General features: G+C 40.3%; 1 protein-coding gene across 4 annotated transcripts in view; it reads right to left on the bottom strand.

Moving 5' to 3' along the window:
• herc2 (HECT and RLD domain containing E3 ubiquitin protein ligase 2) overlaps positions 1 to 15340 on the bottom strand; it is a 94474-nt gene that overhangs the window by 27348 nt on the left and 51786 nt on the right. For 3 of the 4 annotated variants that reach the window (XM_038271736.1, XM_038271737.1, XM_038271738.1), the window contains exons 40-60: positions 14196 to 14343; positions 13922 to 14118; positions 13599 to 13829; positions 13377 to 13515; positions 13089 to 13235; positions 10758 to 10900; positions 10386 to 10653; positions 10161 to 10303; positions 9947 to 10045; positions 9665 to 9833; positions 8323 to 8448; positions 8126 to 8234; positions 6946 to 7085; positions 6663 to 6853; positions 4981 to 5086; positions 4111 to 4202; positions 3855 to 4030; positions 3643 to 3754; positions 613 to 694; positions 297 to 531; positions 7 to 184 (exon numbers count right to left, since the gene is read on the bottom strand). In XM_038271736.1, coding sequence (XP_038127664.1) covers positions 7 to 184; positions 297 to 531; positions 613 to 694; positions 3643 to 3754; positions 3855 to 4030; positions 4111 to 4202; positions 4981 to 5086; positions 6663 to 6853; positions 6946 to 7085; positions 8126 to 8234; positions 8323 to 8448; positions 9665 to 9833; positions 9947 to 10045; positions 10161 to 10303; positions 10386 to 10653; positions 10758 to 10900; positions 13089 to 13235; positions 13377 to 13515; positions 13599 to 13829; positions 13922 to 14118; positions 14196 to 14343 — 3231 coding nt within the window. The remainder of the gene's footprint in view (positions 1 to 6; positions 185 to 296; positions 532 to 612; positions 695 to 3642; positions 3755 to 3854; positions 4031 to 4110; positions 4203 to 4980; positions 5087 to 6662; positions 6854 to 6945; positions 7086 to 8125; positions 8235 to 8322; positions 8449 to 9664; positions 9834 to 9946; positions 10046 to 10160; positions 10304 to 10385; positions 10654 to 10757; positions 10901 to 13088; positions 13236 to 13376; positions 13516 to 13598; positions 13830 to 13921; positions 14119 to 14195; positions 14344 to 15340) is intronic. The other variant, XM_038271739.1, reaches the window with a different exon arrangement.

Here is a 15340-nt window from a genome sequence, read left to right as displayed (position 1 = left end):
ACAAACCAGTTTGGGCCTCAAATGAGTGGTGTTGTCCCCGTGTCCAAGGCGGCCATATTCGCCCAAACCCCAGCTGTAGAGCTCCCCGCTGGAGGTGATGGCAGCGCTGTGAGAGCTGCCACAGGCTATGTCACGGATGCGCTTGGACTTCAGTGCCTCGATCAGCCGGGGCTTATCACAGTTCCTGGTGGAAAATATCCAATACTTTAGAACTGCTCTGTATCACAGATTCAACAAAACTCAGACAGAAAGGACCTGCTTTCAACGAGCACACCTCACAGGAGAAGAAAACTCACATTCTACTAAAGTGGCCCAGTTTTCCGTCGTCTCCTTCCCCCCAGGAAAACACCTTCCCGTCCACCGTCAGCGCCATGGCGTGGCGCCCGCCAGAGTGGACAGCCACCTTCTTTACCACGTAGTTGCTCAGTGCTGTGATCTGACGGGGGATTGGGATGGTTCCACTGGAGAGGCCCAGACCTAACCTGCCATTGGTGGCCTCTCCACAGGCATATATCTTCCCCTCCACAGTCACTGCAAATATTAACCATCAGTTACAAATTAAACACAAGAACCAAGGAGCTAAAGACAAGACAAAGGTTCTCCTGATATTACCTGCAAAGAGACTCTTGGAACCACCAGCTACTTGCACCACGTTGAGAGCAGAGAGGGTTTCAGAGAAGGAGGGAACCTTAATCTGTGCAGAACACAACATGGATCAAATACTTGAAGAGACAGTTTTAGTGATTAGAATTTTTATTTTCAACATGTAGGTCAAATTAGTCTAAATAAAGCTAGATTTATTTTAAACAAAAAGATCCTAGATTAAATACTTTAAAATGGATTTGAATATGCTGTTTATTTCTCACACTTTTAAGTAGTTTTTTTTGCATTACAAGTAGAAACAAACTAAATTTTAAAGATTATTGTTTTGTTACACACATGACAAAAATATACATATATATAAAAAAGAAAAAAACAATCCAATGAACTTAGTTTCCAAGTTTGAAGACGTTTTGCTTCCCATCCAAGAAGCTTTTTCAATTCAAAATATCAGGAAAAGCGTTGAGTTCGAGATTTTACACAGTAGTCCAACAAAGCTGGCTGAATAAGCGAAGTCCTCGCCCCTCTCAAACCCCCTATTTTCTTTTTCCAAAAGAAGGTTGAGAGGGGCGTGAAGGAAGCCATCTATGTTAAGACAGAAAAAACAACCTTAAACAGAGGGGTAGGACTCAGGTTTCAGCTTTTAAAAACCTACAATGCAGCAATTGAGTTAATCCCTTCCCACCATCATCGCAGCCCCAGCCCCTGCACAGGAGAAAAGAGGACCTCACCTATTCAGCAAGGCCAACAATTCCCTTTAACAACCCTCCTTTCAGACACTTAGACAGGTATGAGGTATTGCAGGCTATCAAAAGAAGCCAAACGGCCCCCATTCTAAAAGGGTGGACCCTTTTGTCTGTATCAATTTGCATGTTTTTAAAACAAAAACAAGGTTTTGTTGGGATACTGCATAAAATTTGAATTCAACGCCATTTCTGACATTTTGAATTGAAAAAGCTTCTTGGATGGGAAGCGAAACGTCTTCAAACTTGGAAACAAAGTCCAGTGGATTTTTTATTTTATTTTCTTATTTTGGAATGACTATGACCTGAACGACTAAAAATCTTCACCAGCACACGACCAAAATAGTTAGTATCCCTCGTTCACTGAAAGGAAAATCCACAATGAAAATAACTTAATATAACTTAATAGAAATACCTTGAATCTAAAAAAATAAATATAAATAAAAATAATTTATGAAAATGAGCAAATGAAAATCAGACATTGCTTTTTAACCTAGCCATAACAGAATAATTTGGAGCAAAACAAGGGTTCCTGCTATATGTTAAATCGTGGGCTTATATTTAAGGCTACAGGAGTCACTGTGCTGTTTGGCACCATGGTGTGTACCACACTCAACACGGACAAGAGGACGCAAAGGAAAGAGTTCTCTCAGGAGATACGAAAGAAAATTATAGAGAAGAATGTTAAATGTAAAGGTTATAAGAGCACCTCCAACCAGCCTGATGTTCCTGTGACTAAAGTTAAAGATATTATTCAGAAATGTGAAATCCATAGGACTGTAGCCAACCTCACTGAACGTGGCTGAAGGAGGTAAATGGATTAAGTATCAAAGAGACGGATAATATGAATGGTAACAAATTAGCCCAGAAAAACTAAAACTAAAGAAAAACTAAAGATATAAAAGCTGAAGTTCAAGCTCAAGAAGCATCCGTGTAAGATCAATGTTTGAGCCAAAGATGGCCTTAATGGGAGACAACTAAGGAGGACAACATTGATGAAAACAAACCATAAAAAGCCAGACTGATATTTACCAAACTAAATGCTAACAAGCCACAAAGCATCTAGGAGAATGTCATATGGACAAATATGACAAAAATTGAACCTTTCCCCGAGGCACATCAGTGCTATGTTCATCGACAGAAAAATGAAGCATATCAAGAAAAGAGCACTGTCCCTGCTGTTAACCCTTTATAGGGCCAGTTACCGTTTTCGGTTCCCCTTACAAGTGGAGTATGATCAATAAGATGAGCCCTTGAATGATATATTACCTACTGTAAATTAAATTGAAAAAAAAGTTAACAAGTCAAGAAAAAAAAAGGTAAAAAGCTAATTGAAAAGTTAAAAAATAAAGTTAAAAGGTTATTAAGACTAGTTAACAATTATACTTAGGTTTATAAACTAAAAAAATGTAAGTGACAGTATCAGCATTAACGCCTTTTGGGTTATGTTGTACTAAAAAAATAGGTTTCTTTCACTCTAAGAATGTTTTTAATTAATTTTTTTTTTGTTATTTTTCTTAGTATATTCGGGCAAGTTGGCATTTCTTGTTATTACATTGACATTAATTTCTGCCATCAAAATATCCATATTTTTTTTTATCTTACAAAGGTAATAAGGTCTTGTCCTGAATTCCAATAACACTATTGGCTTGAAATTTAGATTTTTAAAGTATTTCACCCTATAAAGGGTTAAACACGGAGGAGGCTCTGTTATGATCTGGGCCTGCTTTCCTTCGTCTGGTGTCTGAATCTCTACAGGGTCCAGTGAAATCTCAACACTATCAATGGATTCTAGAGAAGAATATGCTGCCCAGTATCAGAAAGCTTGGTCTCCGTCGCAGGTCTTTGGTCCCCAACAGGATAATGACCCAAAACACAAAAGTAAAAGCTGCCAAGACTTGATAAGAGGAAGAAATTAGACAATTGGGAATCTTTGGACGGAGCTGAAACATGGCGTCTGGAAACGGCAGCCTTCAAACCTGAGACAACTTGAGCACTTTGCTTATGAGAAGCAGAAGTCTCACTGATAATTGCATTGACTCAAAAGGTTGTTTAACAAAAATATTAAGTTAAGGGAACCATCATTTTCTTCAGACCCGTTTCACGAGTTTATCTTTTTTATCATGTTGTGGAAGCATGGTGGAAAAGCAATGTCTGACTTTCATTTGTTTATTACTATAGAGTTTTGATTGATTACTTTTGTCAAATCTAAGTTATTTCACTGATCATAGCAGTATTTGCTTTCATTAAACGAGGAGTACCAACAGTTTTATCCACGTGTGTACATATCACACTGCACCTTTGAGCCCTTCAGACCCCCCAGCTGGTCCTTGTCATTCAGCCCCCAAACAAACACTTTGGTCCTGATGGTGGCCGCCGACTCCAGGCCTGGTGACTTCTTCCGAGCAAGACTGTGGAGTAGAAACAAAATAAATGCAGACAACAAAATCAAGTAAACCCAATGAAGGAAAAAAAAAATCTGAACTTGTTGTTTTCTTGGGAGTTTCTCACCTTCCAGCAGCAGTTTTCTCATCATCCTCCTCTTCATTGTCAGACGCCAGGAAGGGGACGGTGGCCAGGTCTTCGTCCTCAGCTCTGATGCGTCCCACTATACGAAGGCCGTGGATCTTGCAGTCTATACCTGAGCTACGGCACTGCTTGATAGCAATCTCAATGTATCTGTGAAACTGATGGGTGATTAATGGGGAAAAACAATATTATAAAACTGAACAAAACAAGCAGTGGGATTGTCTGGAAGTTAACCAACCTCAGTACAATCTGTGAGCAGGAGGACTGTTGTGTCGGTGAGGTTGATGTTAATTGTCTTTAGCTCAGTTAAGTTGTTTAAGGAGTTTCCACCTGGTGATTTATCAAAGATAAATAATCAGAAACATCTCCTGCTTCCACAAAGTCCCCATAAAGAAGAAAAATATGTCTTGAGATTAGGTTTGTAAATGTAATTTCTATCCAGTATTTAAGGCTAAAGGCTGATTTATACTCAGAAACCAGGTCGTCTGCGTGTGTCGCAGTGAATGCAAATGTGCCCCCACCCCTTCTGCAGACACTCTGGTGCGCCTCTCCAAAATTGTAGGTGACCACAGACAGGAGGCCTCTGATTGGTCAAATCTACATCCGCTCTACACTATGGGTATTTCCTGTTTGGTACCTTACCGGCTTGTTTTGTTTGTATGACCGCCATTGTGGAAAAACGACTCGTAAATTTGGACAAGCTAGAACAGCAAGGTGTGCAAGAACGCTGAGACCCTTTTCCCACCTGGATCCCCGCTCTTTTTCGCCCTAATTTCCCTCTGTTGCTGCACAAACTTGCCCCCACTTCCTCAACACCTTGGCCGTATCTAGACCCACAGCAAATTCGTGATTGTCCCTCATGCGTTGTGGCGTGGAATAACAGCACAGAGCACACTTCAATATCGGGCATAAATCAAAAATATCTGCAACAATCTCACTGCGACACACTGCTGCGAGAAGATAACCAGCCCTTAACAATTCTTGTCAAAGATGATAGGAGATGCTTCAAATTAGACACAGGTTGAACACATATTTAGAGAAAAAAATGATGTCTAACCTTCTAGTATATTGGGGTTTTTTTTTATTCACTACATTAATCTGAAGTTACCTGAAACAACCACCAATGAAGGCATGTAGCTGCTGTCTGCTGGATCTATAATCATCTTCAGCCTGTGGACAAGAACGTCTGGGAAAAGTTCTAGACGAATCCAGTGCTGCAAAGAAGGCCAAATAAACCCTGTTAGATGTTATCACTATGGCTGTCCCGATCTAATAAATGAGACACAAACAATTCTGATCCTCGTTTCAGAATCACTAACGTAACCGCTGTGCACTGTGTGTGATACTGTCAGCAAATCATCCACACCACAATTACAGTGGTATATTTGTGTCTAAGGTTGATCTTTAAGATCTGATTTTATCATCACACAAAAAGGCTTATTACTGAGATCTTAGGCTGGTTCACATGGCAAGATAATTCTGCCGATTTCTGCCAGTTTAATTTACAATGAAATAAATACATAGATTAATAAATGTTGCTATTGATTAATGAATCATAAATATTCTATGAAATAAATCAAAATCAATATTAAAACATTATTTCATCTTCATTTATATCAACATTTATTTATTCATTCATTTCATAATTGAGTGTTATTTTATTGACACTTTTATTGTGTAAAACTATTTTACATAATTCAGTGACTTTTTAGCCCTGTTTTAAATTTTTTTTATTTCATGTTCTTATATTCAAATGAGGGGGCGGAGTTTTATCTTTGAGGCAGCCTGGTGTGCATGTAGCTTGGACCAGATGCCATGCTACCATCCCTTCAAGATGGTCTGCAGCTTCTCCAAATAAGTCTGAGATGCTGAGATAATAAAATCTATTGAATACATTTTGAATGAATTTATAAAGATCAGAAAAAGTTGACAAAAGATGGATGAAACCTCGTCCCTCCATTTGAATATAGGAACAGACAATAAAAACCTGAAAATGAAAAACGGGGTTAAACTGAAATATGAAAAGTAGCTTTACAAAATAAAAGTTTCAAAATATTAAACTATATATGGTAATAAATGAACAAAATAAATAAATAAAGATGTCTTTAAATATCCATTTAGCTTTATTTTATGGTGACATTTATTTCATAGAAAGTCCAGGCCTGATATCCTGTATGCTGTGGCATCCAGGAGACGCTGCACCTAAGCCGTAATCTCTTCTCCTTGATAAAACTAGGAAAAATGAGCAGGAATCTATATAGCTTACCTGCAAAATGAAAATCTATTTAAGAATATCGCTGAATGGGTTGAGTTAGATCTATGTTTGAAAACAGATTTAATCTCGGAAACACTTTTTACTCAAATATTTGTTGTTTTTAAGTGGTGATGAATATTGCTGTAAACTAGCGTTATTTTATTTCCCTTTAATAAAACGGATTGCTCTAGCACAAATATAGCTTTGATGTTTATTTAACAGGACTGTGTTCTCAAGGTTATAAGACATATAAAAAAATAACAGTTTAAACCTAAATGCTTCAAAAACCTGAAAGCTATCGTTTGTTTTTTGGAGTTTTTACTGCACTAGTGCCTCAATTTTTGGACAGTTGGCTGACAGGAAAGTGGGTATTAGAGGGGGAGAGGCATGTGGCAAAGGACCATAGGCCAGATTCAAACCAGTGTCTCCCGTGTCGAGGACTAAAGCCTGAGTACATGGGTCGTGTGTGCTATCCACTGCAGCACCAAAGCACACCGCACCTGAAAGCTATTGTAAAGTGAAGCCATATAGGTCACCTTTCCCTGGGAGCCGGATGACTGCCAACACTGATCGCTGCAATCAATGAGGCGCGATGCCTGGTTCACAGAGGACGAAACGTTGAGGCTCTTCACAGCACGGGTCCAGTCATCGATCAGCATCCCACGCTGGCTGTTGTGGTGCTTCTTCAGCTGCTTCCCTGATCGGCCGCAAAAAGCTGGAGACTGGCCTGGAGGCAGCGGTGGTAAACCAACAGGTTACAAAATCAAACGCGGACAAAGCTGTAGGACAAGTGCTTTGACGGTGAAAAGTGGGACTTACCAGGCTCATTGATCCGCCCAAAGGAATGTCTGGTGTTGTGTTTGCGTGTCTTGAAGCAACTGTCGCAGAAGTCGAAATCGTCACAGTTTTTGCACTTGAACCTCGGGCCGTTGATGGGAAACATCTGACAACCGTCACACCTGCAGGCGGCAACATGGGGCAGATTTTAACAGCTTGGAGAAACATGGCGCCTTGCAAGAAGTATGAACCTATATTTTACAGTCTTTCCCTACATAATGACAAACTTTTAATGTATTCTGATGGGATAGATGAAGAAAACAAACTGTGGGGTAAACTAAAAATCACAGTCTTCAAAACCGCCTAAACTTCATGCCGTGCATTTGTATTCAAGCAGTCACCTCAGAATGTATCCCAGTGCTCATTTTTCAGATTAATTAATGAGGAAAAAAAAAAAAGTAAATGGAGATCATGTAGAGAATCCCAATCATTTTTACGTGATAAATTTTGCTTTAATAGATTGACCAAACTATGAGTGTTGGTAGTCAAAATTTTATCTTAGCACACATTCATAGCTTTAGAGAGAAAGAGAGTAATAAAATTGTTAAGAGAGAGCCATTAAAAATCTAGTGATTGTGACAAGCAAAAAAAGGTAGAAAGTTATCATGGTCACATATAAAGAAAACTGTACATGCAATGTGTTGTTTACAACAGAACTAACACTACACATTATCACTAACACAGCATCCCCACCGTGAAGGATGGTGGGGGAGGATTTTCTTTAACAGGGACAGGAAAGCTGGTCAGAGTTGGAAGGAAGCTTGAAGGAGTGGAACATCCTCCTGCTTTCCAAGAATTAAATCCCTGCAGGCCTGTTGTTCTGACGTCTATCATCATAAAAGTAGTTAAGCCTTTGTTGTTGAGGTTCCTGCATGACATTACAGCCCCTATACTGGACCCTCTGCAATTAGCTTAAAGGGAAAATAATTCTGCAGACGATGAGGTCATTTTTGGACTACACTATAGATGCAGAGATTGTCTCCCCAAAAAATATTTAGAGCTTATTTTGGAGCTGATGACCTTTCTACACGGTACTGACTTATTTCAGATATTCATACCTAGAGCAGGTCAAGAGAATGCACTACTTTTTGTTGGTCTTTTATATCATGTTTTTTTACAACATGACAAAATGAGAAAAAGCTGCAGGCTTGTGGAAGGTTACCTGACTCCAGGGTGAACACTGGGTACCAGTTCCATCTCAGACAGCAAACCAGTCCAGTGGGACTGCTGCGGGAAGTCTACAATCACATCCTTTCCATTGGCGCTGAAAGCTTTGAACAGAAAACGGGTTTTTGTTTTAAAAAGACTGTGCTAGGCACGATGAGGCAGCATGGGTTTTAAAAACCAAAGTCGACGTACCTTTCACTACTCCAATACTCCTGTGTGTCACAGATCCCCACTTGTACTTTGGTGTTGTAACTGCGGGCTTCACCCTCACTTTGTCACCAATCTTTATGTGAGAGGGAGAACTTTGAGGTGGGAAACCTGGAAAAAAACAACCAAAAAGGGTGAGTAGAAAGGACGAAGAATGCAGCGATAGAGTTGAGGGGTGTACTCGATCTTCTGGTATAATTTGCATGTTTTCTAAGCCAAAACAAGACTTGCGCTCGTAACTCTTAATGCTCTTAGAAATTATTTTAATGTCATCAACAAGTATATATAGTAAGAGTAGTATATATATTAGTGTTGCACCAATACTGATATCAGTATCAGGTGGGGCCCCAATCCAGCACAAAAATGGTGACATCAGTACTGGCGAGTACCAACAAATACGGCACAGATACCATTTTGACAGCCAAACGTTTATTCAACTATTGTCACCCATTCCATGTAGGCAATAAAAAGTTCCACTGGATTCACTTTGTATTAGTCTTTTTTCCTGCTTCACAAAGGTAGGCAGCAGCTTATCTATGTAGTATGCAGTTCTTCATATATACACACACACAGACACATCAATTTCAAACAGATGGTATCAATATGTTATCGATCAATACTAGACAGCCAGGTACGGGTGCCAAAAAATGGCATCGGCGCAACACTAATACATGCATGCATGCGTGCCACACACACACAGACATGTATGTATGTATGTATGTATGTATATATATATATATATAAATATATGCAAAATCCTTTGTCATCTTTACCGTCTAGATAGGCTGCAGCCATGTCCCGAATTCCTCGTTTTTCAGCCCCTTCTGTTGAAATTTATATTTTCCCCCATTCTCCATCTTTCAAACTTCTTTTCCGAACTTACAGCTTTACGATCAACTGGAAGCAGTTCCGCGCAAACACGCGTAACCAGTTAATTCTAATCTAATATATGTGACAAAATTGTTTTTATAACGTTATTTTTTTTAATAAACCATTTTAAATGCAACTATAACCACATTTAATAAATTTCAATGCCAGTTAAATCCTTAATTAAAAAATATATAATTTAAGGACTTTTAATGATTTTTAATGACCCGGGGAAACCCTCTATAAAGCCTCAAACTGAATGATATTTCTGACATTTTGAATTGAAAAAGCTTCCTGGATGGGAAGCGAAACATCTTCAAACCTGGAAACAAAGTCCAGTGGATTGCTTTTAACTTTTTTGGAATATTCTTTTGTTTGTAATTCATTTAATGCACCACTAGATGGAGGTAAATCTTACACACTGTTCCTTTTGGTATCTTTCAAGAGAGCAAATACTTACCAATTAGCTCGATGTGGATGTAGCGAACCCAATACGTTCCTCCTTTCTGTTGCCAGTCACACTGCACATTTAAGTCATGAAGTCCATCTCTGTCCAGCTTAATCACTTTCCCAACATCTCCATCATACACTTCCTCATACGTCCTGCAGCACTTCACCATCATCCCCACCTGAAGGGAGAACACATATTTATTATTTACATTATATTATTACATTTCTTTATTCCCTTAATGCAGTTTTAACGACTCTGCTTAGGGCTGTTTTTGTTGTTAGTTTTTTTTACCTGAATGTTCTCCCTCACATACACAGCATAATCATCGTTGGTTTGGAAATCCGACCTCTTCTTAAAAGTCTGGGTCTCAGTGACCACAGCTCCTGCAGGCTAATGTAGCAGAGGGGTGGGTAAAATAATCTATTAATACATCCCGTCATAAAGAGCACTTAACAGACTTAAAGAATTGAGTAAACTGAGGGACAAGCAAAAAAGGGAAATGCACCGCAGAGAATGCTGGCTCGGCCTCCTCCAGTTCCTCCAGCACCTCTTCGTCAGAGTATTCATCAGACACAGTGTCGGCATCTGAGAGTTCAGTGAAGTGGATATCTGGATGGTCTAGTAGCCAGCCCACCAGAGCTTCTACGCCTGATGTATGAGAATAGTTACAGACCAGGAAAACATTTTTAAGTGTAATTTAAACGATCAAATGCATTGCATGAAGCTCTACCTGGAACACCCGAGGTACTGCCTGAAGTACCGGACAGAGATTTTAAGGCAAACTCTATATTTTTCCTGGGGAAGCCCATTTCCATTAGCTGGAGGACGATGGGTAAGGGAGGCACAGCAGAGCTCTTCTGTTTCTTCTGTTTGGGAGGTCTAACATGCTGTATGGTAACGGGTGTGGTGGCCTCACTGGAGATGCTCTCCTCAAACAGTGGAGAGGACGGGTGGGCAGACTCCACAGCCAGGTACTGGCACACGGCCAGAGCCGCCGCCTGTAAACACAGGTACAGCAGCGATCAAGCTAAATGAAGCACATCTAGTGAGCGAAGATTTACTCCTGACCACCGATGCAGCAGCAGTTTCAAACAGGGTGTACCTCCATCTCCTGCCGGTCAAAAATGGCTTTGATAGGGGAGGGCTGAGTGGCTGCCGCTAGGAGCTGCTGCAGCAGGATCAGAGGGGGCAACGGGCCCTCAGGGGACAAGTCTCCGACATCAGGAGATGAAGCCACCGGATCATCTGTACAGAAATGTTTACACATTCAGCAAAATAGTCATTTTCAGATCAGCGATAGACAAAAATAAATTAAACGTTTCAATTTAAGGTAAAAAATATTTAATCGTTTAATGCAAATACAGGTTCTGATGAGTAAACATGGATTCATTTAAACAAACACTTAAATCTTATTAAAAGGTTCTGGTTCTGTATGAAAGCAGATCATCTAAAAGAGGAAGAGAAACTGATTGTCCATGTTTTTAAAGTTATAGTTCGACAGCCAAATCTAAAGGGTATGCTGAATTATTTTTACTTTAGATAGAAAATGATTGAATATATGAGCAGAGACATGATTAACAATAATACATCAGCTATGTATTATCAGATGATAAAGCAAAAATCTGCAGAATGAACCTTTAAGAACAATCTCATCAGCCTTAATTGAGGAAATCAACACCAACCTATCCATCGTTTCAGGCTTCCAGTACAGTTCTATACAAATGTACTGGAAGCTGTGGAGATCTATACCAATAATTTATACTGTTGCTGAACACAGAATGCTTTCCATAGAAGACATATCTGGACCTATGCTGGGCCTTTAGAGCTGCATGAGATGCATCCATACCGTAGTTAAACAGGCCCACACTAAGCAGAACCAGTCGGCTCACTTGAAGGGTGTCTTCAAACCAGGAAAGTTCTTTGGTCCCAAAGAAAAGAAGACTTTTTTATTTCCTTGGTTTATGTTTGTATTCAACTTTTAATGTTTGGAAGTTCACTACAACTCCCAGCAAAGACACACGTGTGATGATTGTAGCTCCCGTTGGTCAGGAATGAGTAGACCAGGATAGAGCACAGACCCGGAGATATAGCAGAACTACCCCGGGGAGTTCTTCACACAGCACCTCTGTTCTGCATATTTATACTGTTATTAAAGTCGTAGGGAAGCAGCTGTTCCAACGGATGCATTTCCGAATTCTCCTGAGTGGTGGACGACTTCACACGAGTAAATAAAGTGAATGTGATTGGTCGCTTATCATGTGGGCGGGATTGTTGTGACGGAAGGTTGGCAAGTAAGTTTGATTGCGGCCGGATTCTCGGAAGCATTGTTGCTAACCAGTTAGGAACTTACTGCTAGTAGGTTCCCAAGGGGAAATTATATTGGGATCAAGCAGCACTTAGCAACGACACTGTCAAGGAACGCTATGGACAGCGGAAACATGCAAGAGGAGGAGAGTTTTGTGTCGAGGTCGTGGATGAGTCTCCTCTGTCATACATTTTTTATTTAGAGGTGGAAAGCGGGGACAAAGATGTTGTGGAAGAGGACGCCAGGAGCTTGGTTTGGGGTAGAAAGCTTCCAGCCGTACATATTTGAGCCCTTGCCTCGCAACGCTGCCAGTTCTGTGAGCTCCACGCTGCTGAAGACACAGACGTCCATCCCTGTGAACACTGGGACGGAAATCAAGGGTAAAGTGAATGATTCCTATTTCTTATTTCAACCGTTAGGTGTACTAGCTGCGACATATGAATCAAGATGCTATGACCGAAAAAATTTGATTGACAGATGACCATTGATTTATTTATTATAATTTATTTAACTGGCCTGCACAAAATAACGAGAAAAAAAAAAAAAAGATTTTAAAACAGGATTTTTTTTAAAATAGAAATTTTCTAAATTTTAGGAAAATATAATCTGATAAAGAGTACATTTATATACATGTTTAAGCCAGAATGATTTGACATTTACATATGATTTCCATACGACATTGTGAGGGTCAGAAGCAGGCCTTCCAAAGTAATTTCATTTTAATTCTAATTTTAGGATGATGTCAAAGAATGCATCCGAGAAGCAGAGAGAGAATAGCGACTCGCTGGCAGTAATGTTGCTTAGCAAAGAAAAGCAGAGCAGGTATGATTATTATTCTACATTCACTTCTGCGGTGGCTTGTTAGGTCCAAAGAGACATGTCGTTTCTGCGCTTTGTTCAGACGGAGGGCAGTTTAATTCTGACCTGAATCGAATTGTACATTATGTGCTTTTTGAAGTGAGGAGAGACCAGCTAAAAAAGTGGGTCTCGGTTCAGTTCTTTGGTCCACTACACTTTATTCACAAAAGGTCCAGACCAAGGTGACAAACTCTGGTCCCTTTAAAGCAGACCAAACATGACAGGTGTGAATCCACCCAAAGGTTTAGAGGCAATGTTCTGAGGACTTACCACCGGGGCCGGGTCCCATATCCACAACTGCTGCCTGGGAGAGGATCTGTCGTAGTTTGTCCTGATGAGACAACAGAGCTCTTCCTGCTTTTAAAATGTAGAGTCTCAGCTGCTGACACCTCAGCAGATGGATGTCCACCTGGTCAGCTGGAAATATAGATATTTAGATCAATCAGGTTTGTTTTTCTGTAAACATCAATATTAAACTCTGATACCAAACAGATAAGCAGCCATTCGTTTATGTCATTCTTTATTTGGTATCATTAGATTATGCATTGCTTGCTCTACCTGTGAGACCGCGGCTCAGAGACTTCTTCATACGTTGTTTCTCTAGTTTGCTTCCAGCAAGGCTGACCAACTGAGCCCAAACTGCCAACATGGGCTCATTCAGAGGCAGGTTCTGCACGCTGAAGGCTATTCCAGGCACCTAAGGAGAGACAATCAGCACATTTAATTAGTCTACTTGCTTGTGAGTTGCAGGTACTGTCGATCAACTCAACTCTCACATACTGGTTTTAGATGGCTCAGCAAGCAAACCCTGCAGGTTCTCATCTCATGAAACTGGACAGTGATGCGTCCTTTTGGCGTGATTCGCGTCACAGTCCCCTCTCCATACTCCTCATGAACGACCTGCCCACCAAGCCTGAGGCGGCCGTCGATCCCACCGATCACTGCAAGCACCGCCATCAGGCGGCAGACTCTGGGACCCTCTGAGTCGGGAAAGTACTCTTCCAAGAAACACTGGGGAAAACAGAGAAGAGGAAAAACTGCATGAGGCGCCCCTTTTTCTGACTAAATGAATCTGCTAAAACCATGATAAGAGGAAATCTTACTGCTTCGGATTGGCAGCCTGCCATGACATCTCCAATGGAGCTGAGCTGAGTGTTAATGTAATCGTTTATGAGGCTGTTCCACTGGTTGAGGGAGTGCAAAGTACGCAGAACAGCAACGATCTCCTCTGCCAGCGTGCTGCTATGAGTGGCTGTCAGAGAGGCCTGAGGACGGGACTTCCTCCTTCTCATGGAACCTTCTAGAGAGACATTTAACAACTTCAAACAACCAAAAACTATTTAAAAAAGAAGTTTTCCACAGAAGAACTGCTCTAACCTCTGAGAAGCGGCAGGTCTGAGGAGCAGGTACTTAGAAGACTTCCTAAGAAACTAAACAATTTCTCCACCAAGAACTTCATGTCCTGTGAGCGTTCAGTCTTGTCCCATGAAGGCAGAACTGCTTGTAGGAGCCTTAGTGCCAGGATCTGGTGACACAAAGGACAAAAAAAAAACAGATTATTACTCATTTTGTTTTACAGCTTTCCAAGTTTTTTAACTAAACTTGATTTATTTGCCTATATTCATAAATTCATATGAAATTCCTGAGTCATGCTTCGAAGGAATTACAACTGTCAAACTGGTTTATGCTTCACACATCTGGAAATCACAGAATCACGGTTTATTTCTACAGCGCCAATTAACAGCATGTCATCTCAAGTTACTTTACAGTTCAACCAGATCATCCAGTCAAATTGATTCAAAGTTTTCTATCTAAGGAAAACCAGTTGATTGCATCGACTCATTGACTGGAATGCAATCCCTCACACTAAGCATGCTTGTAGCGACAGTGGAAAGAAAAACTCCCTTTAAACAGGAAGAAACCTCCAGCAGAACCGGGTTCAGTGTGAGCGGCCATCTGCTGAGGCCAACTGGTCATAATGTAACTGTGTTTTTACTTTGGATAGAAACTAGAAACATTGATTAAGCAGTAACTGAGTTACTAATTCGGTTACTAGTAGCTATTTTTTGTTTTAAGTAACGTACCCAACACTGTCCAAGAGTGTCAGTAACTTTATCAAAGAGTTGTTCTCCGAATGTTGATTGCTGTTATTTTTATGGGCTAAATTATAAAACATCTAATTAGGTTTATATTTGCCAGTCTATGTCAGTAGGGGCTGATGTTGCTCTGCCATTTTTTCCTACATAGTAACAGATTTTCCTTGGTGTGCAATATTGCAAAATTTGAGCCATGTTGATGTTAAAATTACATACTGAAGCTGGCCTGCTTTGTGCAGTCAAATGGCTCAGTCTAGTTTTGAGAAGACCAAATGATACTAAGAACCCGACGATTCTTATGTTGATCCGACCCGATCATTGCATTGCTGTTTTGGTTTAAAACCAATGTGACTTAGTGAGACACATCTGTGGTTCATTGAAGGAAGAATTCCAATAGATAACAGGAAAACTACATGTAATACAGCA

This window comes from Cyprinodon tularosa, unplaced genomic scaffold, assembly GCF_016077235.1.
Source record: "Cyprinodon tularosa strain WSP-4 unplaced genomic scaffold, ASM1607723v1 ctg808, whole genome shotgun sequence".
In the NCBI taxonomy this organism is placed as follows: Eukaryota; Metazoa; Chordata; class Actinopteri; order Cyprinodontiformes; family Cyprinodontidae; genus Cyprinodon; species Cyprinodon tularosa.
The sequence above is the reverse complement of the archived record's forward strand: the minus strand, read 5'-3'. Positions and strand labels throughout refer to the sequence as shown.